The sequence below is a fragment of the Drosophila sechellia genome, chromosome 3R (genome assembly GCF_004382195.2).
Source record: "Drosophila sechellia strain sech25 chromosome 3R, ASM438219v1, whole genome shotgun sequence".
Classification (NCBI taxonomy): Eukaryota; Metazoa; Arthropoda; class Insecta; order Diptera; family Drosophilidae; genus Drosophila; species Drosophila sechellia.
Window position 1 is genome coordinate 26,408,731 of NC_045952.1, and position 22,311 is coordinate 26,431,041.

A 22,311-nucleotide genomic window follows, 5' to 3' on the forward strand; every position below is an offset into this window, starting at 1 on the left:
TCTTCGTTTCAGATAGTTTTTATAATAGTAATTCGGAGTAAACAGATACTCTCATGCATTGTTGTTTTCCAAAAGTAAATATTATAAATTCAATTCAATTAACTGAATTCTTCCAACTTTTCGAAAACAACGTGAATACCTGAATTATTTTACATCAATATGAACATTTAAGTTCTTAGTGTATAGCTGATTAAATGCAACTTGGCTTTAAAGATAAAAACTAAGTTGCACACATATTTCTACACTTTATTATCATTTCATTCATAACTCACAAGTAAAAATGTATCTGTATCTGCAACTCGTCAAAACTGGCTAGTAAAACTGAGAAGTTGGCATAGCTACCACTCACGCACGACGCCAAATCCAATCAGGGCGAAACTCACGTGGGGCGGCCATCCCTAGCGTAAACATATGTACATACATGTAAACGCATGTAAAGACAAACTCGACGTTTATCCTGGATTTCCTCGACACTCACGGGTGTCGCGGCAAGCAACAGCACACGAATAGCAAGGGCCAAGGGGCATGGACGACTTTATCAAGACGCTGATTGCCGAGGTGAAGTCGCAGGGCGTCTTCGACGAATTCCGCTTCAACTGCTGCCTGGCGGACGTGGACACGAAGCCCGCCTACCAGAATGTGCGCACACAGGTGGAGACGGCGGTCAACGATTTCCTGGCCAAGCAGCAATGGACGCCCGAGACCAACAAGGTCCAGCTGCGAGAGAGGCTGCGCAAGCACCTTATGGAGTGAGTATGCTTCTGGCGGGACTTGGGTAACCTGGGGTAATCACATCGACTGTTTCAGCTCCGATGTCCTGGACAAGGGAGTGGACCAAATCGTGGACCAGGTGGTCAATCCCAAGGTGGCCACCATATTCGAGCCAAAGATCGAGAGCATTGTCTACAAGTACCTGGGCATCACACCACCTGCGCGACCCTCTATGCTGTCAGCTCCGCCTTTGCCGCCATTTGGTGGCCACTTGAACGGCAGCAGCCTGCTCAATGTGGAGACCACGGCTGGGCTGCTGCCCACGGACCTGGAGCAAATAAGTCCGGACTCCGATCGGGCTACCGTCAAGTCGGAGTCGAGGGACGACGAACTTCCGCCCGGTGTCGACGACGAGGACACTTCGCCCTCCTACGAGCTAGTGCGCGAGCGGAAAACACTTGCCATCAAGGAGGAGCTGAACAACGTCTCGTTGAACAACTCGGATTCGGTGAATGGCGTCTCACAGGCGTCGCAACTCTCGCAGGTGTCCAGTGACAGCCGCCTGACCATCGCGTCGTCCGCGGAGTCCATGGTTGATGGCCAGCAGCGCACGGCAGCTCACAACAGTGGGGAGCCAGAGAACATTTGCGAGGAGGCGCAAATGCCAAAGTTCAGCGAAAACTCTTGGGATGCTAGTGCGGGTACAGGCCGAAGTGTAGGTCGACAGCTCCACTTCGACATCAAACAGGATGCCATTACCTTCGAAGGTGGGTTTGCCGGGCGCCACGAAGGCTTATTTAACTTCTACGATTTCTTTTTCGTGCAGGTACTGAGCGAAAGAACTCTGTGTCGGAGGAGACCACTAGCACAGGCCTCCAAATTCTTTCCATCGAGGATGAGATCATGTCGGAGGTGAAGGCGAACATAGACGACGCCAACAATGCCAGTATTGAGTCTATTGCACCGGAGACTGCACAAGTGCCAGCACCGCCACAAGTTGATCCGCCTCCTCCTCCGCCGCCAGCCTCGCCAAAAGTAGATCCTCCTCCGCCGGCCCCACCAGGAGTTGAGTCGCCGCCAGCGCCCCAACCACCAGCTTCACCTCATTTCGATCCACCTCCCCCACCAGCACCACATGCAGTTGAGCCACCTCCTCCACCACCACCACCAACTGTTGAGCCACCGCCACCACCAGCACCACCAACAGTTGAGCCACCGCCACCACCACCACCAGCACCACCTACAGTTGAACCACCACCACCACCAGCACCACCTAAAGTTCAGCCACCTCCTCCGCCGGCACCAGCTGAAGTTGAACCACCTCCTCCACCGGCACCAGCTGAAGTTGAACCACCTCCTCCTCCAGCACCACCGAAAGTCGAGCTTCCTCCTCCGCCAGCCCCACCAAAAGCTGAGCCACCTTCAACGCCCCGAAGGGCGGAAGGTAGTAATGGATCCATCACAGAGCTGGCCGCGACACCCAAAGCGACGGAAACTCGGGATAAACTACACAATTTATACACGGAAGTCAAAGAAGATGAACAACCAGCAACAACTGATGACAAGCAAGATAAACCCCCAGAGCTTGGACTGGACGCACCGAAAGACGCTGTTAGCACAGCGTCTGAGTCCACGGCGTCGCCAGCATCCACGTCCTCGCAATCAAAAAGCCATTCGAAGTCTAAGGAAAAGGATCGGCGACACCACAGCCACTCAGATGACAAACAGCGGCGAAGGAGCAGAGATCGGGACCGCGATCGTAGTCGCGACAAATCCCACAGCAAGCATTCCTCGAGTTCCAGCTCGAAGCACTCCTCGTCGAACTCCTCCAGCTCGAAACATAAGAGTAGCAGCTCCAAGAACAATAAGAGCTCCTCAAGTTCATCTAGCCGGAGTAATCGGGAGTCGTCCTCATCCAAGCGATCGGGAACCACTTCTTCATCACGCCACGAATCCTCCTCACACAAAAAACACAAGTCCAGTTCGTCATCCTCGCGATCGGAACGAGACAAAGACAGGGAGAAGGACAAGGAAAGGGAAAAGGACAGTCAAAGTCGCAGCCACCACAGCAGTAGCAGTTCCTCGTCGTCGTCGAGGAGGAAAGATCACGACCGGGGCCGCGATCGTGATCGTAACAAATCGAACACTTCTGGGAGTGCGGAGAACAAGGCGATTCACGATGATCACAGCGAGAGCAAAGAAAAGTATAAGCAGCGTCGTGGTTCCGACTCAAACGACGAGGGGAAGCCTCCCAGTTCTGGTGGTCCGGCCAAGAACTCTCAGCCAGAGGATTCAGCAGCTCCAGTGAAATCAGATGCGCCCGTAGAGAATGGTAACGGCACGAATGGAAACTCTAACGGCAGCACCAATGGTGCTTGCGACAGTGCCAGTGGCGTTGTCATCGTGAGCGACATCCTGCAGCAATCGACGAGCAGTTTTGTAGAACTGACCGCAAGATCCCAATCATATGACAGAGCGGAGAGCAGTAAGCATGAACCCGAAGATATTGACGGAAAAGGGGCGGATAATCAGCCGGAAAAACCGGAATTGGAGGCGAGGCAAGACGAGTGTGCTTCGCAGAATGAAGTGCCAACTGTAGAACCTCAAACCTCAGCTGACTCCGTTCCTGATTTGCCAGCCAAGAAGAGCATGGATACATTGGAGGACGAAAAAGTGGAGACCAATGTCGAAGAGAATAAACCAGAAGAGGAGAGCAAACCGGAAAATCCTCCCGAAGAGTGCGTCGACGAACCTGCTCAAGTCGGAGATGTGGAGGATCCACCGAAAGATGCTGACAAACCCGCCACACCAGTCCCAATCTCGAATGAGCAAAGCGACGAATTTAGTGCCGACTTTGTTACCCACTTCGAGGAAAACACAGACGAGTTTAGGACGCGTCTGCAGCTCATCAATCAACTGATAGAGGATCGAAAGAATTTGCTAAACAGGTTAAGTGAGGATGGATCACAGGAGGAGGCAGTGGATATACGTGCTCTGCGACGCAGCCTATCCAAGCGAAGACGGAGCAGCATGCAGGAGCAGCATCGAATGATGCGGGAGGCGACACCGCCGCAGCCAAGAAGTCCGAGCAGCAGCAGCACCGCCGGCAGTCCGGCAAAGAGACTGCGACGGGACGAGCCCAAGTCATCGCCAACGCCATCTGACGCCAGCATAAACTCGAAGGAGAACGAGGCATTGGAGAAGCAGGAGCATGGTGCGTACTGTATCATTGCTAAGTTTCATTTGGTGTAGCATGTGTTCCTGGAATCTCTCATTTGCTAACCCTCGCAAAGGGTGGATCGATGCAATTGAATTGTCCTATGTCTTAACGTTTAGAAAAGCAAGTATAAATTGAGAATAAAGTCTAATTAACACAAATCGATCCACCCAAGCGACTGTGATCTACATACATCTCTGTTCTCATGCTCATCCTCAATGTTCTTCTTTACCGCCTCTATTTTCTCCTCCACACGCATATCCACATTGTTTGTTAACTAATATACAAAATACGTAGCTGTATGAAGCCACCACTAGTAGTCCTAACCAAACCGAAATGGAGCTGGGTAAGCGGTTCCCGCGCGATTTTCTGTCCTTTGCCCGCCGATTGTAGATGCTTCCAGCGATTCCCGTGAATGCGTGTGACTAAAGTGCTTGTTTTTATCAGCAGACGCCCTGTCCGCCAGGCGACTCAGCAAGAAGCTCTGCCAGCAGCAGCGGTACACCAACGATGATCTCTACAAGCCCCGTCCAATCCTGTCGCAGCGCTCTCGTCGCCGGGGCCTGGACTCCATCCTCTAGCCAACGGACAACCTGTTATCGGAAACAATAAAAGGCAATTGTTGTTAATGCATTTGACATAAAACAAGTGTTCGTTTCTTTCATCCGTTTAATGGACCGTTTCGCTTGCCAATGGTTTTGCTTCCGCTTGTTTTTTCGTTTGAATTCTTTAACAATAAAATTGTAATTTAGCGCTACACCTTAAAGTTTAATAATCGCCGGTGCAGCATATCCATATATATTATCCATATATATTATATATAAACAAAAATAACAGTGAACGTAATATGATGCATTATTGTATATTCTGGGCGATCCACTAGCCTCGATCCCCGGCACTCAACTGCGTCTGCTACTCAAGGATGCGGAACTCTAGCACTGAGACGAGGATATTGTGTGATGATGGATCGAAACAGTCGAGTGCGTGGAGCAAGGACAATGGACATAGCTAGGCTACGGCTCTACATGGGGCTGGCTAGTTATAGTACCGGGTGTAGATTATGGGGGAGACGTAGTTCTCTGGGAAGTGTATCTGCTGTATCTGCTGCTGTTCCTTATATTTTGTAACATCTCAGTTTGAAGATTTCGTGTGTAATTTGATTACAAATTATTGAATTTCCTTCTTCCGCGCGCGCGTGTGTTTTACATTTTTGCTCTTGATTACTTTACAACGATCAACATAAATATATGTGTGTATATGCGTATATCATTTGAAAATGGTTTAAAAAAAATATATATATAAATGTTGTAAATCAAAGATTGTAATACATAGGTAATAGTATTTTACAAGAAGGTTCTCTCATTTCGAAGTAACATAGATACAGTATCATCATTAGCATATACTTTTAACAAGAATTTCGCACTTTGCCTAAAACTGTCATAGTGTGTGTAGGTGTAGGTGTAGGTGTGGGGTGTGTGTTTGCGTGTTGTGTGTGAGAGCGAGAGTTTTGTGCAGAATAACAACTACGATTTAACCTCCGACTATGGAGTGATAAAACTCTCTCACCGACTCCTCGCAGAGTATTCATACAAGCAGCTGGGTCCGGGCGGGCCGGTAGTGGGGCAGGGGCCAGGCGGTGGTTTGGCGGAACGGCAGGCGTTTCGAACACCGTGTCGTCCCCGCCTGCCCATGTGGCCGCTGCCCTGGATCCACTCCAGCCATCATCCCATTCCCTACCGCCAACTAATAGCTACGCTTAGGTTTAGCTGTCGCTGCTGCTGCAAACGTTTCGAACGCGGGCTCCGCTCGCGGCCACGCCCACCGGCGACGCCTACGTGCTGAAGCCCCTCTCGTAGGGACTCTTCACGTCCGTGTGCCGTGTGTGCAGATTGATTGTTGGCCCGGCGGGGCTCGTCGACAGCTCGCACACCGTTTTGATGGCACCGGAGGCATTGACCGAGGTCGGAGCAGAGTGCAGGGTGGCCGTGGTGTCTTTCTCCTTCGCCGCCTCGCGCTCCTGATCGATCTGCTCCTCATCCGTAGTCCTTGGCAGCACGTAGTCCGCTTTGCGAGGCTCCGAGCTGCCCGTAATTGATGATTTGTACTGATCAGCGTCAAGGCCGCACAGGTAGAACTTGAAGAACTCGTACGTCGACCAGCAGATGGCCGTGGCGGGCATGGAGTACAGAACGCGGGCAGTCGTGCCCCTAAAGAAGCCCATTGGACCGGCCATGTGGTAGATCTGTGAGAGGGCAAAGAGCAATAAGTATGGGTTTTCATTCAACGCGAGACGAAGCTGCTGTGAACTATGACCTTTGTCAGCCAATTATAAATCGAAAAGTTCACAAGCAGTTTCTTAAGTGCACATAGCACCATATTTACCTTTCGACTGGCCTCGATCATGCCGCGCGTCAGTCCAGTCTCCTGAGTATTCAGTAGCGTCTTGATCACGTCCAGGGGCGTGGTTACAGCCGCCGCACACGCACCGGCTGCTGCACCCGCTGCCATGTGCACTGGTGGATTGTATTTCCGTTCCAGATTCAACTGCAGTGCACACGACGATTATCAGGGTATCAGTTACTGAAAGGATGTGTTCGTTGGGGCGTACTTACTTTGTTCTGGAAAAACTCGTATGTGGTAAAATGTATTGTCTGATATGGTAGGTTCATGACCAGTTGCGTGCCGTATGCCCGGTAGAAGGCCTTGAAGCCCTCCCTCTTGTAGATATCCCGCACGCAGGATACCACCGATGTGTAGGGCGAGTTGTACATCTGCATCCGCTGCTTGATCACATCCGTGGGACTAGAAATAGCGTCGTGTATGAGGGTGGCCACCGCTCCCGAAATCACTGCAACGATCACACGCTTGATTAGTAGTCCTTCGGTGCAGGAGAACTTGAAAACCTTACCGTAGTTGAGGTTTCTCACCGATGTGAACTTGGCCGTGAGCTCCTTGGTCATCTCGTAGGCGGCAAAGTACAGCGAGTGCGCTGGTCCAGCACCCAGCACCACGGCGCTGGCTCCCCGAATGGGTCTGCAGGTCGACGGTTACAGTGATTACTCGATATGATATACACTTGGCTGGCAGCACTCACCTCAACAGGCCCTCGCGCGTGATCATGTTCCGAAGGGTTGACACTATGTTCATGTTTTGTGTGGGCGGTGAAAGACTCTGCATTCGCGTCTATAAGTGGGCAATAATGGAACGTTTAAAATAATTGCATATGTATATATTTACATTGTGCATTTCACAATGGCAGTACTTGTTGTTTAATTTACTCTGTGTTTGTCCTAGATTAAACTGGTTAAAGTGGTGCGCCAGGGCTACTAACTTTGCCTCTGATAATACATCAAAAAACGCAGATTAAGTCGAGGGAAGTTAGCCGCATAGACTCGTTGCTAGCTATTCTTTTGCAAGTCATGGTTACTCATGATATGCAATACAGAGCCCAATACAATTGTGGGGGATATGCAATGTTCATTTCACTGGCTGACATTGTCAAGACCTCAGAACGTGCTCTCATCATGATTTGTGATTCAGAACTGATGGGGTGTGATGGTGGTTTCTGGCAGTCGCCGAGAATCGAATTGTGTAATGTGTCAGCAAAAAGGGGAACTAATTGATCAGAATATACATAGATCATCAAATGAAAGTTTTGCGAATTTAGTTTTGTTTATGGAATGGTCGAGATAAGGGCTATAATCTGTACACAACAGCAGGGACTAATAACCAATATCAGTGGAATATACAAATATATAATTGCGTGCTTCCCGGCAAAACTTTCGCTGATTTACAAGCCAGTCACTCGGGGCCTACAGATTTGCATTTGCCCACGTATTTAACGATTGCACATACATATATTCTATCTGTTCATACTTAATTGTACTTATTTAAAGGCGTGCCTGTCGAGCACACAAGTCGGAATTTTATCTGGGAACAGAGAGCAGCATCCATATTGTAAATTACGAAGGCGCTGGCTTTGCGATGCAGATAAGATTCGCTGGAACACGGCCCAACTGCATTTATCTATCCGCCGGCTGGCTGCTGCTGCTATCAATAACAAGTCAACAAGGCAATCCAAGGTTAAAAGTAGCCCCTCGAGTGGGGGAAACCTAATTAAAGGGTGCTCTGCGACGAACTGATAGAAGTTTCCATTGCATAAAAGCCCGATAGAGCTGCGTTCGAAGAGATGGCGGAGCCAAAATGATTCATTCATCCCGATAATGTGCTGTGTGTGTGCCGTGATAAGTAATTATTGCATACTAGCGACTTCAATTGGTGTCCAATTGGGTTTTCCGTTCTCTGGCTTTCAAAACTTCACGAAATTAGCTCGTCAAACGGACTGTGTCCAGAATATAAATTATAACGATGACGCCGGGAATCCCGACCAGGCTTTAGACTGGCAACCAACTGCCTGCCGGCTGTCACTTGCGCGATTGACACATGTGTCCACGAAAATCAATAAGTGCTCGAGCCACCAGCAGGCCAGCCAGCCAGCTGAGTGAAATACGAAACAAGAATCGGTCAATAATAGGTATTGAATGCATGGTGTACATATGTACATATTTACATATATAAGCATATACATATGTGTAAATACTACGAGGTGGACATTTGCATATGCTTAAGTGGCGAACCTGTGCACTTGGTTGGCCCTACCGAATTTTCAGGAGAACGATGAGAACGCTAGTCTATTTACTGTGGCTAATCTTATCGCGGAAGCATAAAACAATGGAACGTGCTACGATAAGCGCACCGAGTGGCTGAGTGGCTGTGTAGCTATGTGTGGCTATACCACACCGAGCTCTTAATGAGGAACGCAACTCTTGGTTGCACTCAAGACGTGGGCAATTACATCACGCTTATGCCAAAGCAGCGGCGGCACACACAAAATTCCGATTGATAGTGAGGTTAGGTCGTGTTATGTTCATGCCGCTGCTCCTCCGATTACCAGGCGGCCATGCAGTCACTCTCACCTTGACGGAGTCCAGCGGATACATGACCACATGCTCCAGCACGCCCGCAATTGCGCCCGCCGTCATATTGACACCCACACTGGTGGTGGGCAATGATTCGTAGTCGTCGATGTTCATGGTGGATCCGATCCGTTGCCGTCGCTTTCGGGTGTTGAGGCTGCTGGTGAGGCTGCACTATTGACTGTGCTGTGTGCTAATGCTGTGGTTGTGCCCTTGCAGTCGCTGCTTCTCTTACGACAACCTGCTAATCCGGACCAGTTCTGCCAAGTTGCTGTTGCAGTTGCAGTTGCCGATGCAGAGCCGCTTTCTCCGCTGGGACCGGGTCGCTCCGGCTAGCGAGGATCGGCGTTGGTTAGCGGGCAACTTTTGACCGGCGTATGTCGAGCACTTTTGGTGCTATTTTGTTGTATAACACGGATAACGCACGGGCGGGTGTTTTTCGGGGGGTGGTGCTGCTGGCGGCGGCGGCGACGGTGCTGCAGATGGTACGCGTGAGGTGGTCTTATGCGAAACTGCTAATTGACACTGCTGTTGCACGACTAGCATACAGACGACATAGAGACGATTCCCCGATTCAACGATTCACGCGAGGAAGCGATTTCTGGCTTAGTTGCCCGCGGCTGAGCTGCTGTTGCTGGACTGGCGGCTGCGGGTCGGTTGTTTTGTGGATATATACGAGTCGGTTGTAGGCAGATTGTGGCCGAAACGGAATTTTGGCTGGGTCGGTGTTTGGCAACTCACGCAAATGTTGATTGATGATTACAGCGAATTATTAATTTTCGCCCAATAAACAAGCCTCGTGCCCAGAGTGACCGCAGCGGGAACGTCGCAAAATACCAAAATACCAGCCCAAGTCCACCCACATGTGGATGCTGAACCTTAACGCCATGGCAAATAAAAATACCAATATTAAAATATTTAACTTAACTTTGTAAAATAAATCGATCGCTACAAAATCATATGTTATATATAATAGAACGAAATGGAATTCCTCGATCTTTCTTAGGAATTTATATTTTATTTCAATTCGTATTTTTTTTCATGACTTTGCTGTATCAACAAGTTCTCAGTTATCTATGTTGCTAGCTTTAAAATGTTATATACACGAAGTTGTTGCGCAATTGGCCGAAGAATTTATTATTTTAAAGCTTAGTTACTGTGCACATGACACATGTAACCATTTTTTCCAAATATAAATCATATATTTTCCGGCATAAGTGTTCCACTTGCAGACTACAGATATATGTAGATTATCATATTTAATTCTGTTGTAAACTAAACCCCAAATAGATTCTATGAATGTCTGAGCTGTCAAAGATGAAAACATTACAATTATTTACATATCCAATAATTCCATTAGGCAATATTTTCCTGCTCTGTGCTGTAAATATATCTTACTTCCAGTGCAGCCCTTGGTATTTCCTTCCAATGCGCTCAGAATGTTCCAGCGCCTGAATACGGTCACTCTGCGAGGCATTTAAAGGCCTTCCAGCCGCTGGTCGGCGTCATTAAAAAAAAATCAAAGCAGGCGACGCGAGTGCGGACTAATTTATTGCATCTGTTATTCGTGACGTGGCCTTTCGCCGGACGAACCGATAGCTCAAGATTCGTAAATTAAGCTACCAACGATCATGAAGTACTTTTTGCTGGTGGGCCTGCTGCTCCTAGCAGGTAAGTGCGCACATTTGCCACGCCGCATTAAACCGGCGTTTTAACCTAATTAATTGGCGTCTGATTACCGTTTGGTAGGCGTCAATCAGATAGCCGCCGATGAGGAGGAGGCCGCAACGGAGACCATCGACCTGGATCTGGGCTCCTTCAAGGAGGGCTCCCGCACCGGTACGTAGACACGCCCCCCTCTCGCGACGACGAGGAGTTGAGCGAGTTTTGTTTGGTACACGTCAGCGTTACGATAACCGCCCCCTTTTCCCAATTACCAATCCCCAGATGCCGAGACCCTGAAGCGCGAGGAGGAGGCCATCCAGCTGGACGGTCTGAACGTGGCGCAGCTGAAGGAAATTCGCGAGAAGGTGGGTTCATGCCAGGTCATTCGGAAGGTACACGTATGACCGGGATTTCCTTTCCCTTTTTTCTTTGTTGTCTTTTGTGTGTGTGTAGGCGGAGAAGTTCACTTTCCAAACGGAGGTGAACCGCATGATGAAGCTGATCATCAACTCGCTGTACCGCAACAAGGAGATCTTCCTGCGTGAATTAATCTCCAACGCCTCCGATGCCATCGACAAGATCCGCCTACTGGCGCTGTCCAACAGCAAGGAGCTGGAGACCAATCCGGAGCTGCACATCCGCATCAAGGCCGATAAGGAGAACAAGGCGTTGCACATCATGGACTCGGGCATCGGCATGACCCACCAGGATCTGATCAATAACCTGGGCACAATTGCCAAGTCCGGCACTGCCGATTTTCTGGCCAAGATGCAAGATCCCAGCAAGTCGGAGGGACTCGATATGAACGACATGATTGGACAGTTCGGTGTGGGCTTCTACTCCGCTTTCCTGGTCGCTGATCGTGTGGTGGTGACCACCAAGCACAACGACGACAAGCAGTACATCTGGGAGTCGGACGCCAACAGCTTCAGCATCACCGAGGATCCCCGTGGCGATACTCTGAAGCGAGGATCCGTCATCTCGCTGTACCTGAAGGAAGAAGCCCAGGACTTCCTGGAGGAGGACACTGTGCGCGAGCTCATCCGCAAGTACTCGCAGTTCATCAACTTCCCCATCCGCATGTGGTCCAGCAAGACCGTCGAGGAGGAGGTGCCCGTGGAGGAGGAGGCCAAGCCCAAGAAGTCCGAGGATGACGTGGAGGATGAGGACGCCAAGGTCGAGGAGGCCGACGATGAGAAGCCCAAGACCAAAAAGGTCTCGAAGACCACCTGGGACTGGACCCTGATCAACGACAGCAAGCCCATCTGGACGCGCAAACCCGCCGAAGTGACCGAGGATGAGTACACTAGCTTCTACAAGAGCCTGACCAAGGACTCCAGCGAGCCCCTGACCCAGACGCACTTCATCGCCGAGGGCGAGGTGACCTTCAAGAGTTTGCTCTACGTGCCCAAGGTGCAGCCATCGGAGTCCTTCAATCGCTACGGCACCAAGTCCGACAACATCAAGCTGTACGTGCGCCGTGTCTTCATCACCGACGAGTTCAACGACATGATGCCCAACTACTTGAGCTTCATTCGCGGCGTCGTCGACTCCGATGATCTGCCCCTGAACGTTTCCCGCGAAACTCTGCAGCAGCACAAGCTCATCAAGGTGATCAAGAAGAAGCTGGTCCGCAAGGTTCTCGATATGCTGAAGAAGATAGACAAGGAGGCGTACGAGAAGTTCTGGAAGGAGTTCTCCACCAAGTAAGTGTTGCTTTCTAGGAATTAAGAATGATTAGTTATTTATGGATACTGCTGATAAGCATATCCGCAGAATCCATTATAATATTGAGAATAGTGACGTGTATTATTATTTGCCAGCTATGCAATATATTTAGTTTGTTGCTTTAAAGAATTCCGCGCAGATAAGATAAGGAAATCCACGTAGTATTTTAATATTCGCACTGGTGACGTGTAAAGTTTAGTTAAATTATCATTTCCATTAACTATAACATCGAATTCTTGGATTTTCGTTGCTTATCGAGACCTAATTGACTCATTGCAGCATCAAATTGGGCGTGATGGAGGATCCCAGCAACCGATCGCGTCTCGCCAAGCTGCTCCGCTTCCAGACCTCCAACGGCAAGGGCGTCACCTCGCTGGCCGAGTACAAGGAGCGCATGAAGGCCAAGCAGGAGCACATCTACTACATCGCTGGCGCCAACCGCGCTGAGGTCGAGAAGTCGCCGTTCGTCGAGCGTCTGCTGAGCAAGGGATACGAGGTGCTGTATCTGGTGGAGGCCGTCGACGAGTACTGCATCTCCGCGCTGCCCGAGTTCGACGGCAAGAAGTTCCAGAACGTGGCCAAGGAGGGATTCCAGCTGAACGAGTCCGAGAAGAGCAAGAAGAACTTCGAGTCGCTGAAGAGCACCTTCGAGCCGCTGGTCAAGTGGCTGAACGATGTGGCACTCAAGGATCAGATCTCCAAGGCCCAGGTTTCCGAGCGTCTGAGCAACTCGCCATGCGCCCTCGTGGCCGGCGTCTTCGGCTGGACCGGCAACATGGAGCGTCTGGCCATGTCCAACGCCCACCAGAAGTCCGACGATCCTCAGCGAACCTACTACCTCAACCAGAAGAAAACGCTCGAGATCAATCCCAGGCATCCGCTGATGCGCGAGCTGCTGCGCCGCGTGGAGGCCGACGAGGCCGATGACACCGCCAAGGACATGGCTGTGATGATGTTCCGCACCGCCACCCTGCGGTCTGGATACATGCTCCAGGAGACTTCGCAGTTCGCCGACAGTATTGAGCAGATGATGCGCCAGACCTTGGGTGTCTCCCAGGACGAGCAGGTGGAGATCGACGAGGACGAGGAGGATGACGCCGAGGAGACCGCTACCGGCAGCCAGGAGAGCGGCAACGCCGACGATGAGGAGGAGGAGCAGCAGCACGACGAGCTGTAAACTACTTCACCTCACCCACTGTCCACATAGATTGTACATAAGAGTGTGAAGTTCAGACTGAGTTTCAAACAGCCACCGGGTGGCCGGGCGGGCGCTCCATCAACATTACACGCTAGATTCTAAGTAAAATAATTTCGTAGTCCTTCGCCCACGCCGTCATCACCGCCAGTCGACCAGAGAGCACTCCACCATTACAGCCAGCACACTCGGTTGCTCAAGCGTTTTCTTTTTTCGAAAGCAAGTGAATTATGTATTTATACAATGTAATATGCTTAGTACACAACGGATTCCAATCAAAATAAATAAAGACAAATGAACTTAAAACTAAAACAACTGCCTATTTAGTATGGCGCGCAATGAAAAATTTCCGCAATCGGATACAAAAAAATAGTTCTATTGAATACAAATGATAACGAAGTGAATTGAATGCTCGATCAGTCAAGATCGGAACTCAGCGGCTCATCGTTCAGAGCCTTCAAGTAGGTGTTGTACTTCATCTGGTCGCGGATCTGCTGCACGGCCTCCGAGTGGGACAGCGTGTACGTGTCCATAAAGAGGCGCACTATCCACAGCGGGAGCAGTCCGTTCACCAGCAGGGCCGTGTGGTTCTGGTAATCGGGAAGTGTTAGGATGGATACATGACACTTTAGGTCGCCCCAAACTTACGCTTCGACTGCTGTAGACCTCGCCCAGTTTCTTGAGCATCTGCTGGTGAATGCTCTTGCTCAGTATGTCCATTATGTCCATGTGGGCAATGTTCATGTAGTGACTGGTGCGCGGCTTGAACTCGCGATCCTTGAACAGCTTATCGAAGTCGCTGCGATAGCTCTCGAAGGTATTCAGCACTTCGTCCTCGCCCATTTTTTCCAAGAGTCTGAGCCAATCAAAAGAACGCAAGTTGAAGGCACTTTCGTGTTCGCTTTATTTTCATCTCGAGTCACTTACAAAATCTTAACCTCGCGCGGCTTGGGCATGTCCAGCATGCTGTCCAGGCGCTGCAGCGCATCGAACCGCGCTCCGTCCATCTGCTCCACCTTGAAATCCTTGGCCGGTACTGGCGATACCCGTTTCACCTTGGGCTTGGGTCCTCTGCTCTTGCCGCCCCTGGTCTCGCTGAAAATGGCAGCCAGGGAAATGATGAATGATCGCTACAGCACCATATTTCTATGGCTTACCCAACTACGAAGTTTTTGAATCGACTCGGGCGTATAGGCGATCGGCCGGAGCGGCGTGCAGGCTTGGGCTCAACGGAACTGGCTCTGGAATTCCTGTGAATAGATCAATGAACTCTTAATTCTCTCACATCCTAGCCTCCGCCTAACTCACTGCTGTGATGGACTGTGCGATCGCTTCATGCGGTTGCTGTGCTGCGAGGAACTGGGGCTGCTGGAAGAAGGCTTATCCTTTTCGCCACCTTGGGAAATGGACCTACGCTCGCTCTTGATCTTGGTTGGTTGGCTGGCCGTGGTGGAGCTCTTGTCATCCTCGTCGTCGGCGTCTATGTGCTTGGGCTTCGATTGTGTGCTGGAGGGGAATCATGCAGTGGAGAAAACATTAAAATGCATGCAACTTCGGTACATAAAATGTGAAAAGTGCAAAGGTGGTTTACAGCCATTGGCATCAATAAACACGCAATTCAAGCCTATAGCCGGTTCCTCAAAGGTTTCAAAGTTATAAGGTATTTGGGACTAACTAACGTAACATACTAACGTTTTTGGCTTGGATCCTGAGTTTGCTACGCGGTTCTTGCGGGATGCGGGTCTGGTGCCATTGGTTTCTGCTTCCGTGGCAAGCTGGCGATTGGCGGGTATGACGCCGACAATGGTGGTGTCCTCTTGCGTGATGTATTGCAGCTGTAGGTCCAGGCAGAGATCCTTGGAGCTGGACTCCGTACCGGCCAGTAGGGTGAGCGTAGCAGGATGCGACTTATCGGTCGCCTGGACGCGCACGATGATGTGATCGATAATGAGCTCGGTGTCCAGCTGGTAGGCATCTTGCCACTGCTTCAGGTTCTCGAACAGGCGCCACAGACCACACTCAATCCGGTTCCAGCGATCCGCGGTCATCCAATGGAAATCATTCTTTGATTCCCGCTCAAAATGGGTCACAGGTGTCGGCAGCACTTTGGCGCTGCAGACGACGCGATGCTTTTTGTACTGAAATGGGACCAGCTATAGGACATGGCGGAACACACCTTTCAGTGGCTTTCACCTGGTATAATTGCGAAATTAGTTGGCAATCACCAATGGCGGAAAACGACATTTTTATAAAATTACTATGGGTCCTGATGTGACCGTAGCCGCTGGAAGGCACAACAACAAAAATTCAAGTCGGATCTCTGGGCACACTTCTTGCGCTTTGTTTGTATATCGATTGTATTTTTTTATCGACTTTTGGGCGGCAAAAAGTTTCAATTTAAACTGAAGTCAATGGATGAGGTGTTTAAGTTTCATAAATATTCATTATCAGGAGAAAACTGCAAAATGTTTTTATTGGAACGTGACAAGCAATACTTTTACGTTTTACCACGCAGATCTCTATAGGAAAGTATAAAAAAAGTAATTATGCATAATGAACAGATTAAGAATCCACCTGATATATAAATTTCTTAAAAAAAAAAACAACATAGATACAAAATGGTAAGTTAATTAGGACAAAAGTTCAGAACGCAGATGTGTAAGTGTGTGACACAAGTGACGATGAGATTTTGAAACAGAAATGAGAAATTTTTTACTCTGAATGAATGAGGGGCGCTATCAATGAATCTCCCAGAACTTACAAATCCTTATCAACACAAGCGTGTGGCTTAGGTCAAGTCTCGCCAAGAGAACAGCCGGACTACACAGTGCAGCAAAATCGTTCCCATTATGAGAAAGTGGTTACCTAAATACTAAGTTGGGTGGAGAGATAGCTTGGCTGCCCATGACCTCCTTAATATTATTCAAAGCAGTGGCTTAGAATGCTCACCAAAGATGGTGAAAGTGTGCGGAACGACGTCATAGTGATGCCTTCATTATAATCTCAGTAGTCCAGTGCTGCTGGTCGGCATGGTTGCGAAAAAAAGCACACGCCGATGGGATCGGATAGATGCTGCTGCTTGCTCAGTTCTCAATCGCGTTCCGGATTAGGCAGTCGAGCTTGTTGGGTTTTCCAAATAATCCGGGTCGATCGATCACTGGCCGCACTACTTGATTATATTATACAAACTGCGTGTGTGCCCTGCGAATCGGGCCAATATGTTCTCAATCTCGAGCTACTTCCGACTGCTGGCTGGCATCGTGATCTGCGTGGCTGCGTGGGACTGTGAGGCCCGGAGTGTTGGCGATGAGTCCCGTGAGAACGCGATTACGGATGAGACGACCGACTACCTGCGATCCCATGGCGCCACGATGAAGTCCTACATGAACTTCAGCGTCGATCCGTGCGACGACTTCTACGAGTTCGCGTGCGGAAACTGGAAGCACGTGAAAACGCCGCGGCAATCGCCCCATAGGCGGAGCAATATCCTGGACATCAGCTACACACTGATGGACGTGACGGAACAGCTGCTGACCAGGACACAGTTGGCGGAGGCGCTGAATGTGTCCGCCGAGCTGCTCGTTGCACAACGCTTCTACAATTCCTGCCTGGCGGCCGAGCTCTTTCCGCGGCCAGCTGCCGATCCCGCTTATCTTTCGCTTATCAGGTCGCTGGGTGGTTTTCCCGCCGTCGACAGAGACGCCTGGAACGCCTCCAGCTTCAGTTGGTTCAACATGAGCGCCCATCTCAGCAACTACGGCATTCGCAGTCTGATCCACGAAGAAATTCTGCCCCAGCATCCCTTCAATCCGTACTTCAAGCTGCCCGAGCTGGGCTTTGACCACATCGTTCACACCGACCACGTTACCAACACAAGCTCGCGGGCCTACCAGCTCAACGAGCATCGCATGCACGGCTACCTGAAGGAGTACAATCTCACCGAGGATGAAATCTCCGCCGTGATCGATGGCGTCTTTGCGTTTTGGCGCGATGCGCTCAGCATTGAGGATAAGTTCCAGGGCGATAAGGATAAGTGCGATTTGCTGACTGAGATTAGGGAGGTGCCACCATTTGGGCAGTGGAGGAGCTACTATGAGATAGCCTGGAATGGGATAGACTTCTACAGCGGCTCGTCCGGTGCCGAATTCTGCGACTTTTACTATGTGGAGCTCGACAAGGTGTGCACGAAGCATGCGGAAGCGGTGGCCAACTATCTAGCCATGCGGTTTCTCTACCGCATGGACGACAAGCTGAAGGAGCCCAAGCAGCCCGAGGACCAAAAGGTTAACTGCCTGATGATCGTCCAGCTGACGCTGCCACAACTCTTCAACAAGCTCTACATGGCGGTAAGTTTGGATGCTGTAAATGTGTGATGCTTAGCTTTTCAATTGATATCAATTAACTTTCGCAGGAGCACTTCACCGACGAGAAGCACTCGGAGATCTCTGACATAGTGAACAAAATGCGAAAGGCCCAGCGACAGATTCTCGAGAGTGTGGAGTGGTTGGACGCGGAGACGCGGGCAGAGGCTCTGAGCAAGGAGGCCGGCATCACGCCAGTGATCGGGAGCTACAAAAACGAAGAGCTTTCGGACACTCTAATCCGCGAGATCAACAATCTGACCATTGTTGAAGGCAGCTACGCCCAGAGTTTGATCAATCTGCGAGTACTGGGCACCTATCTTAATCGCTACGCTGGCCTTCACGCTGACAAGCTGCCCAAGGACACAAAGCCGCTGACACTTCTGGTGGGGATGCAGGTGAACGCGTTCTACTACAATCTGGATAACTCGGTGTACGTAATGGCGGGAATCCTGCATCCGCCTGCGTACCATCGATCATGGCCCAATTCCTTGAAGTTCGGCACCATTGGCTATCTGATAGGTCACGAGTTGACCCACGGCTTCGATACGGAGGGCTCCAGTTACGACAGTGCCGGCGAGATTCGCGACTGGTGGTCCAGAAAGTCGGAGACGGTGTTCCAGGAACGGGCGCAGTGCTATGTGGATTACTTCAACCAATATTTGATACCCGAAATCAACCAGACGATTCGCGGCAACGAGACAAGGGACGAGAACATAGCGGACGCCGGTGGCTTGAGGTCCGCACTCGCCGGTTATCGAAACCACATGAAGCAGCTGCAAAGAAGTGGAGCGGATGGGGAGACGTTGTCCCCCAAGAACGAGCAGATGCCCGGCCTCGACCTGTCGCCGGAGCAGCTCTTCTTTGTGGGATTCGCGCAGCTGTGGTGCGCCGACTACGAGCCGGAGCACTACTGGGAGGAGCTCACCGACGCGCACACCATCGAGAAGTACCGGGTGCTGGGTGCCGTTTCCAACAACGACGATTTTGCTGAGGTCTACAAGTGCCCACTGGGCAGTCCCATGCATCCAAAGGCTGAAAGTTGTCGGATGTGGTAACCATAAGTCGCATATAAAGAAAAAGATGTAAAATACCCTAGATGTTCAACTACAAAATAAAATAAATCAGTAAAAATAATCCAAATCAACGATATAGTTTAAAATAGCTGAGTTGTCTTACACAATTCTTTAACTCACTCGACTTTATCCATTTACTCTTAATAGTAGCACCCTTTATTTCTAATTGGTTTTAATGAGCAACGTGCTCCGAGGATTTGAAGGCGTTGGGTCCGTGGTAATTCTCGACCAGCAGGGATTTGTAGCGCCTCAGATGGACGCTGAGTCCTTCTTCGCGTTCACTGACGGAAAGGATTGAGACGCGGGCCACGACCAGGTGGGAAGGATTAGATTGACTAAAGCCTCGGATTACGTCGATATCATCGCCGACTTCAAGCTGTCAATGGTAAATAATAAGATTGAATTCTATCTATATATGGACTCCTTACCTGGACACTCTTTTTGGGCAGCTTCTTTCCATTGACACGTATCTTGCTCTCGTAGAAATTCAGTTCCACTTTGCTGAGGGAGGCAAGACATCATGGTTATTGGGGGCATTTTGGGAATCTTCGGCTGTTTCTTACTTTCTTGCCATGCCCAGGCCAGCTTTCAGGAGAAGATCGGCGCGCAGTGAGTTCACCTTGGTCTTGACCACCTTAGAGTCCCTTTCGTCCTTGAAATCCTCATCATCCTCGTCGTCGCTGTCCAAGTCATCCGATGCTCGCGAGGATTTCTTGTCGTACTTCCACGTAGAAACACTGGTGTGCACAGGAGCCTGCAGCTCTAACGTGGTTGGGAGTTTGGGCAGAAATCTAGTTGGTATTGGCGTCTTTAGGGATCTCCCTAGTCGGGCTATTTGACGAAAAGTCCGGAGCATTTTGTGTGCGGCGCCTTAACAATCACGATAACAAACTGAATAACATAACCTAAAAACTACAGCTGATGTGGTGGCGTTGCCAACCATCTCTAGGACTTGGTTGACTTTTTGTTTCGTTTCTTTTTGGGTTTCTTGTCGGGATTAGGACGCACTTGGTGGACAGTAAGAGGGCGATAGTTGTGCAGATCTGCAGGCAGAAAATCATCATCATCTGGCTCCACCTCCACTTCCATGGGCTCTGGTCTGGGCGACTTCTCCTTTTTAACTGGGTTATTTTTGACTTCTGCTACCGGCTTTTTGCTTTTGGCTTTCATGGCCAAATTACTGAGGGCATTGCCCAGATTTTGGGTCTCTACCTGGACATCCACGCGGTCCATCTTTACAGAGGGTTCGTCCGAGAAGCAGGATATGAAATCATCACCCCAATCCTTCTTTTCAGCCACTGGGAGCTGCGGCTTTTTTTCCTCTTCGGCTGGTTGGATTATTTCGGGTTTCTTCTTGGGTTTCTTGTGCGTTTTCGGGGCTATCTTCTTGGCAGGTGTAGGTGTTCTGTTCCGGGCAGTAATCCACTGTTCCAAGTCCTCGCTTATAGCTTTCATATCTAAGGGCAAGGCCAAGGCAAGCGCCCTTACTCCAAAGATTTCCTGGGTAAGCTCCTCCAGTTTTGGCTGCGCGTAAATGGGTGCCGTGGGCATCTTGACTGACGCACTGGTGGCCATTAAACGCATGAGGTGAGTTGGTCGCAGGCTCAAGGAAACCAATAGGCAGGAGAAACGCCGCGAGTTTATGGCGCGCAGGGAGCTCTCCAGGCCGAGATGTATGCCAAATCGAGTGGCAAACGATTTGGTCTCTCCGTCGCTTCCTTTTATTGCATTCTGCAGTATCTGGCGAAACTGCTGCGCTTCCTGCTCCGATAAAACAGGGCTAAAATCAAGAGAAACAACCTGTTGATTGCGCTTTTATTGGTTTCTACCCGCCCTACCTGTGCTGTTTGTAAGGATTGGCCAGAATATTGCGCAGTTTTGGCAGTACTTTCTTTTTGCCCTTCACTTCTTTTTGTTTTATACTGGACAAACTCATATTTACGCTATAAACTAATAAAAAAAATAGCAAAGTTCTGCCGAAATATCAAACAAAAATGTGTTTGGCTTTTGGCCAGTGTGACCGCGTTTCTTAAATTAAAATAAACCATAGCTTAAATCGCGTTGCCAATTGTTTTTATTTAAATTCAAACTCTCTTTATATTTGCTTCCAATTATTTTTAATCATGCCTAAATTCAAACCCTTAATTTTTATTTGTTATAATTTTTAGTACCAGTAAAGTTCAGGCTCCGTGTCCGAAGAGTACTTCAATTTTCTCGGTCTCTGGCGAACGTAATCTTCGACGAAATTCAATTGCCTTTGTGTTGTGGTTTCTACTTGAGTTTCTACTATTTCCGTTGTTGTTAAATTAAATCCAAATGGTGTTGATAATGTAGAACTTTCCTCCTTGGCGCTGTCGATCACTCCATCCAGATACGACGTGGTAGTTTCCACGCCCGGAGTCGTGGCAATGATTTCCAGCAAGGATGTGGTATATTCCTGGGCTTCTGTGGTTGAAAACAATCCTTCTGTTGACGTTTCTGCTGTTTCAGTTGTAGTTTGATCTGTGGATAATGCAAACGTGGATTCGTTCGGCTCTGTGGTAGAATCAGCAGATTCCGTCGTTGATTCCGGCAATTCTGTAGTGCTTGGTTTGATTTCTATTTCTGTGGTAGTTTTCATTAGTTCTTTCTCTGAAAATTCGGAACTTAAAGTTGTCGTTGATTCCGGCCATCCCGTAGTACTTGGAATAGTTTCTGTAGTTGTTGATTCCTGCAATCCTGTAGAGCTCTGAATAGTTTCTGTAGTAGTTTCTAACCAACCTGTAGTTAAATCTGGATAGATTAATGTTGATTCAGCATATTCAGTACTGTCTGGATTGGTTTCTGTAGTTGAATCTTCTGTAGCATCATCTGGACTCGAAGTTTTTGTGGAATATACGGCTACTGATTCTGTGGCATCTATAGCTTCTGTGCTGTTGACTTCCGGCCAAGCTGTTGTCGTGGAATACAAAGTATCCGTGGATGAAGTTACGTAACTAGATTCGGTGGTTGAATAGTCCGCCGCCGAAGTTGTAGATTCCTCAGTGGCATATTTCTCCGTAGTAGTTAATGCTTCACCAGTAAAGTAGTCAGTAGTCTCCTGCGGATTGGTGGTAGATTCTGCATTTGTGGCCACCGTGGTTGTGTCCCAAAAATCTCCATCGAATGGATTGGTGAAATTTACGATGCGCGGCTTGTAGGGCACGTAGATTTTGGCTTTGTAGGGCTTGTGGTTCTTGATGTACTCCTTGGCTATGCTTATCCACTCCTCGCGACCGAGAATATCGTTTAAATTTCGGCTTGAGGACACAAAATGCGCCATCAGAAGAAGCAAACAGAATTTTTTCATAATGATGCTGATGCCCTCGGCTGACACTTTCGACTAATTACCTTTGGCGACTGC

General features: G+C 49.4%; 8 protein-coding genes across 13 annotated transcripts; 3 read left to right on the top strand and 5 right to left on the bottom strand.

The window, feature by feature from the left end:
* Nucleotides 1–408: 408 nt before the first annotated feature.
* LOC6618733 (nucleolar protein dao-5) lies at nt 409–4,573 on the top strand. 4 transcript variants are annotated; one of them, XM_032722438.1, is made up of 5 exons: nt 409–749; nt 808–1,478; nt 1,538–3,925; nt 4,226–4,274; nt 4,379–4,470. In XM_032722438.1, exons 1-4 carry the CDS (start codon nt 526–528, stop codon nt 4,231–4,233), a joined length of 3,291 nt encoding a protein of 1,096 aa, XP_032578329.1. In that variant the 5' UTR covers nt 409–525; the 3' UTR covers nt 4,234–4,274; nt 4,379–4,470. The 4 variants fall into 4 exon arrangements, with proteins under 4 accessions (XP_032578329.1, XP_032578330.1, XP_032578327.1 ...); XM_032722439.1 differs by having other exon boundaries at nt 4,376–4,468; XM_032722436.1 differs by lacking the exon at nt 4,226–4,274 and having other exon boundaries at nt 4,376–4,573.
* A 10-nt stretch (nt 4,574–4,583) lies between these two features.
* On the bottom strand, nt 4,584–9,021 carry LOC6618734 (mitoferrin). Of its 2 annotated transcripts, none has more exons than XM_002042956.2 (6): nt 8,905–9,021; nt 7,023–7,111; nt 6,837–6,961; nt 6,541–6,776; nt 6,311–6,472; nt 4,584–6,170 (listed from the first exon to the last, which is right to left on the bottom strand). In XM_002042956.2, the coding sequence occupies exons 1-6, from the start codon at nt 9,019–9,021 to the stop codon at nt 5,760–5,762; spliced, it is 1,140 nt and encodes a 379-aa protein (XP_002042992.1). In that variant the 3' UTR covers nt 4,584–5,759. The 2 variants fall into 2 exon arrangements, with proteins under 2 accessions (XP_002042992.1, XP_032578332.1); XM_032722441.1 differs by lacking the exon at nt 8,905–9,021 and adding an exon at nt 8,192–8,412.
* Nucleotides 9,022–10,408: 1,387 nt separating this feature from the next.
* LOC6618735 (endoplasmin) lies at nt 10,409–13,804 on the top strand. Its single transcript, XM_002042957.2, has 5 exons — nt 10,409–10,575; nt 10,654–10,743; nt 10,852–10,934; nt 11,023–12,275; nt 12,577–13,804. The coding sequence occupies exons 1-5, from the start codon at nt 10,536–10,538 to the stop codon at nt 13,472–13,474; spliced, it is 2,364 nt and encodes a 787-aa protein (XP_002042993.1). The 5' UTR covers nt 10,409–10,535; the 3' UTR covers nt 13,475–13,804.
* LOC6618737 (uncharacterized protein CG4951) lies at nt 13,701–15,848 on the bottom strand. Its single transcript, XM_002042959.2, has 7 exons — nt 15,686–15,848; nt 15,185–15,630; nt 14,801–14,998; nt 14,650–14,742; nt 14,420–14,587; nt 14,141–14,348; nt 13,701–14,082 (listed from the first exon to the last, which is right to left on the bottom strand). Exons 1-7 carry the CDS (start codon nt 15,734–15,736, stop codon nt 13,909–13,911), a joined length of 1,338 nt encoding a protein of 445 aa, XP_002042995.2. The 5' UTR covers nt 15,737–15,848; the 3' UTR covers nt 13,701–13,908.
* A 736-nt stretch (nt 15,849–16,584) lies between these two features.
* LOC6618738 (neprilysin-1) lies at nt 16,585–18,991 on the top strand. The gene is made up of 2 exons (XM_002042960.2): nt 16,585–17,838; nt 17,904–18,991. Exons 1-2 carry the CDS (start codon nt 16,711–16,713, stop codon nt 18,909–18,911), a joined length of 2,136 nt encoding a protein of 711 aa, XP_002042996.1. The 5' UTR covers nt 16,585–16,710; the 3' UTR covers nt 18,912–18,991.
* Nucleotides 18,992–19,005: 14 nt separating this feature from the next.
* On the bottom strand, nt 19,006–19,811 carry LOC6618739 (mitochondrial transcription rescue factor 1). Its single transcript, XM_002042961.2, has 3 exons — nt 19,493–19,811; nt 19,358–19,430; nt 19,006–19,305 (listed from the first exon to the last, which is right to left on the bottom strand). The coding sequence occupies exons 1-3, from the start codon at nt 19,783–19,785 to the stop codon at nt 19,102–19,104; spliced, it is 570 nt and encodes a 189-aa protein (XP_002042997.1). The 5' UTR covers nt 19,786–19,811; the 3' UTR covers nt 19,006–19,101.
* Nucleotides 19,812–19,855: 44 nt separating this feature from the next.
* Nucleotides 19,856–20,944, bottom strand: LOC6618740. Its single transcript, XM_002042962.2, has 2 exons — nt 20,768–20,944; nt 19,856–20,709 (listed from the first exon to the last, which is right to left on the bottom strand). Exons 1-2 carry the CDS (start codon nt 20,863–20,865, stop codon nt 19,875–19,877), a joined length of 933 nt encoding a protein of 310 aa, XP_002042998.1. The 5' UTR covers nt 20,866–20,944; the 3' UTR covers nt 19,856–19,874.
* A 123-nt stretch (nt 20,945–21,067) lies between these two features.
* On the bottom strand, nt 21,068–22,304 carry LOC6618741 (flocculation protein FLO11). 2 transcript variants are annotated; one of them, XM_032720747.1, is made up of 2 exons: nt 21,690–22,304; nt 21,068–21,623 (listed from the first exon to the last, which is right to left on the bottom strand). In XM_032720747.1, exons 1-2 carry the CDS (start codon nt 22,255–22,257, stop codon nt 21,094–21,096), a joined length of 1,098 nt encoding a protein of 365 aa, XP_032576638.1. In that variant the 5' UTR covers nt 22,258–22,304; the 3' UTR covers nt 21,068–21,093. The 2 variants fall into 2 exon arrangements, with proteins under 2 accessions (XP_032576638.1, XP_002042999.1); XM_002042963.2 differs by having other exon boundaries at nt 21,068–22,303.
* Between the last annotated feature and the right edge of the window lie 7 nt (nt 22,305–22,311).

Coding starts and splice junctions, on each gene's coding strand:
- LOC6618733 (XM_032722436.1), top strand. CDS start 526: ATGGACGACTTTATCAAGACGCTGATTGCCGAGGTGAAGTCGCAGGGC. Junction 750..807: donor CTGCGCAAGCACCTTATGGA/GTGAGTATGCTT, acceptor CGACTGTTTCAG/CTCCGATGTCCTGGACAAGG. Junction 1,479..1,537: donor GGATGCCATTACCTTCGAAG/GTGGGTTTGCCG, acceptor TTTTTCGTGCAG/GTACTGAGCGAAAGAACTCT.
- LOC6618734 (XM_002042956.2), bottom strand. CDS start 9,021: ATGAACATCGACGACTACGAATCATTGCCCACCACCAGTGTGGGTGTC. Junction 6,473..6,540: donor ACGAGTTTTTCCAGAACAAA/GTAAGTACGCCC, acceptor TGTGCACTGCAG/TTGAATCTGGAACGGAAATA. Junction 6,171..6,310: donor TGATCGAGGCCAGTCGAAAG/GTAAATATGGTG, acceptor GCCCTCTCACAG/ATCTACCACATGGCCGGTCC.
- LOC6618735 (XM_002042957.2), top strand. CDS start 10,536: ATGAAGTACTTTTTGCTGGTGGGCCTGCTGCTCCTAGCAG. Junction 10,576..10,653: donor GGGCCTGCTGCTCCTAGCAG/GTAAGTGCGCAC, acceptor ACCGTTTGGTAG/GCGTCAATCAGATAGCCGCC. Junction 10,935..11,022: donor TGAAGGAAATTCGCGAGAAG/GTGGGTTCATGC, acceptor GTGTGTGTGTAG/GCGGAGAAGTTCACTTTCCA.
- LOC6618737 (XM_002042959.2), bottom strand. CDS start 15,736: ATGTCGTTTTCCGCCATTGGTGATTGCCAACTAATTTCGCAATTATAC. Junction 15,631..15,685: donor TAATTTCGCAATTATACCAG/GTGAAAGCCACT, acceptor GTCCCATTTCAG/TACAAAAAGCATCGCGTCGT. Junction 14,083..14,140: donor AGGTCTACAGCAGTCGAAGC/GTAAGTTTGGGG, acceptor CCCGATTACCAG/AACCACACGGCCCTGCTGGT.
- LOC6618738 (XM_002042960.2), top strand. CDS start 16,711: ATGTTCTCAATCTCGAGCTACTTCCGACTGCTGGCTGGCATCGTGATC. Junction 17,839..17,903: donor TCAACAAGCTCTACATGGCG/GTAAGTTTGGAT, acceptor TAACTTTCGCAG/GAGCACTTCACCGACGAGAA.
- LOC6618739 (XM_002042961.2), bottom strand. CDS start 19,785: ATGCTCCGGACTTTTCGTCAAATAGCCCGACTAGGGAGATCCCTAAAG. Junction 19,431..19,492: donor GGCCTGGGCATGGCAAGAAA/GTAAGAAACAGC, acceptor TGCCTCCCTCAG/CAAAGTGGAACTGAATTTCT. Junction 19,306..19,357: donor TGCCCAAAAAGAGTGTCCAG/GTAAGGAGTCCA, acceptor TACCATTGACAG/CTTGAAGTCGGCGATGATAT.
- LOC6618740 (XM_002042962.2), bottom strand. CDS start 20,865: ATGAGTTTGTCCAGTATAAAACAAAAAGAAGTGAAGGGCAAAAAGAAA. Junction 20,710..20,767: donor AATCCTTACAAACAGCACAG/GTAGGGCGGGTA, acceptor TCTTGATTTTAG/CCCTGTTTTATCGGAGCAGG.
- LOC6618741 (XM_002042963.2), bottom strand. CDS start 22,257: ATGAAAAAATTCTGTTTGCTTCTTCTGATGGCGCATTTTGTGTCCTCA.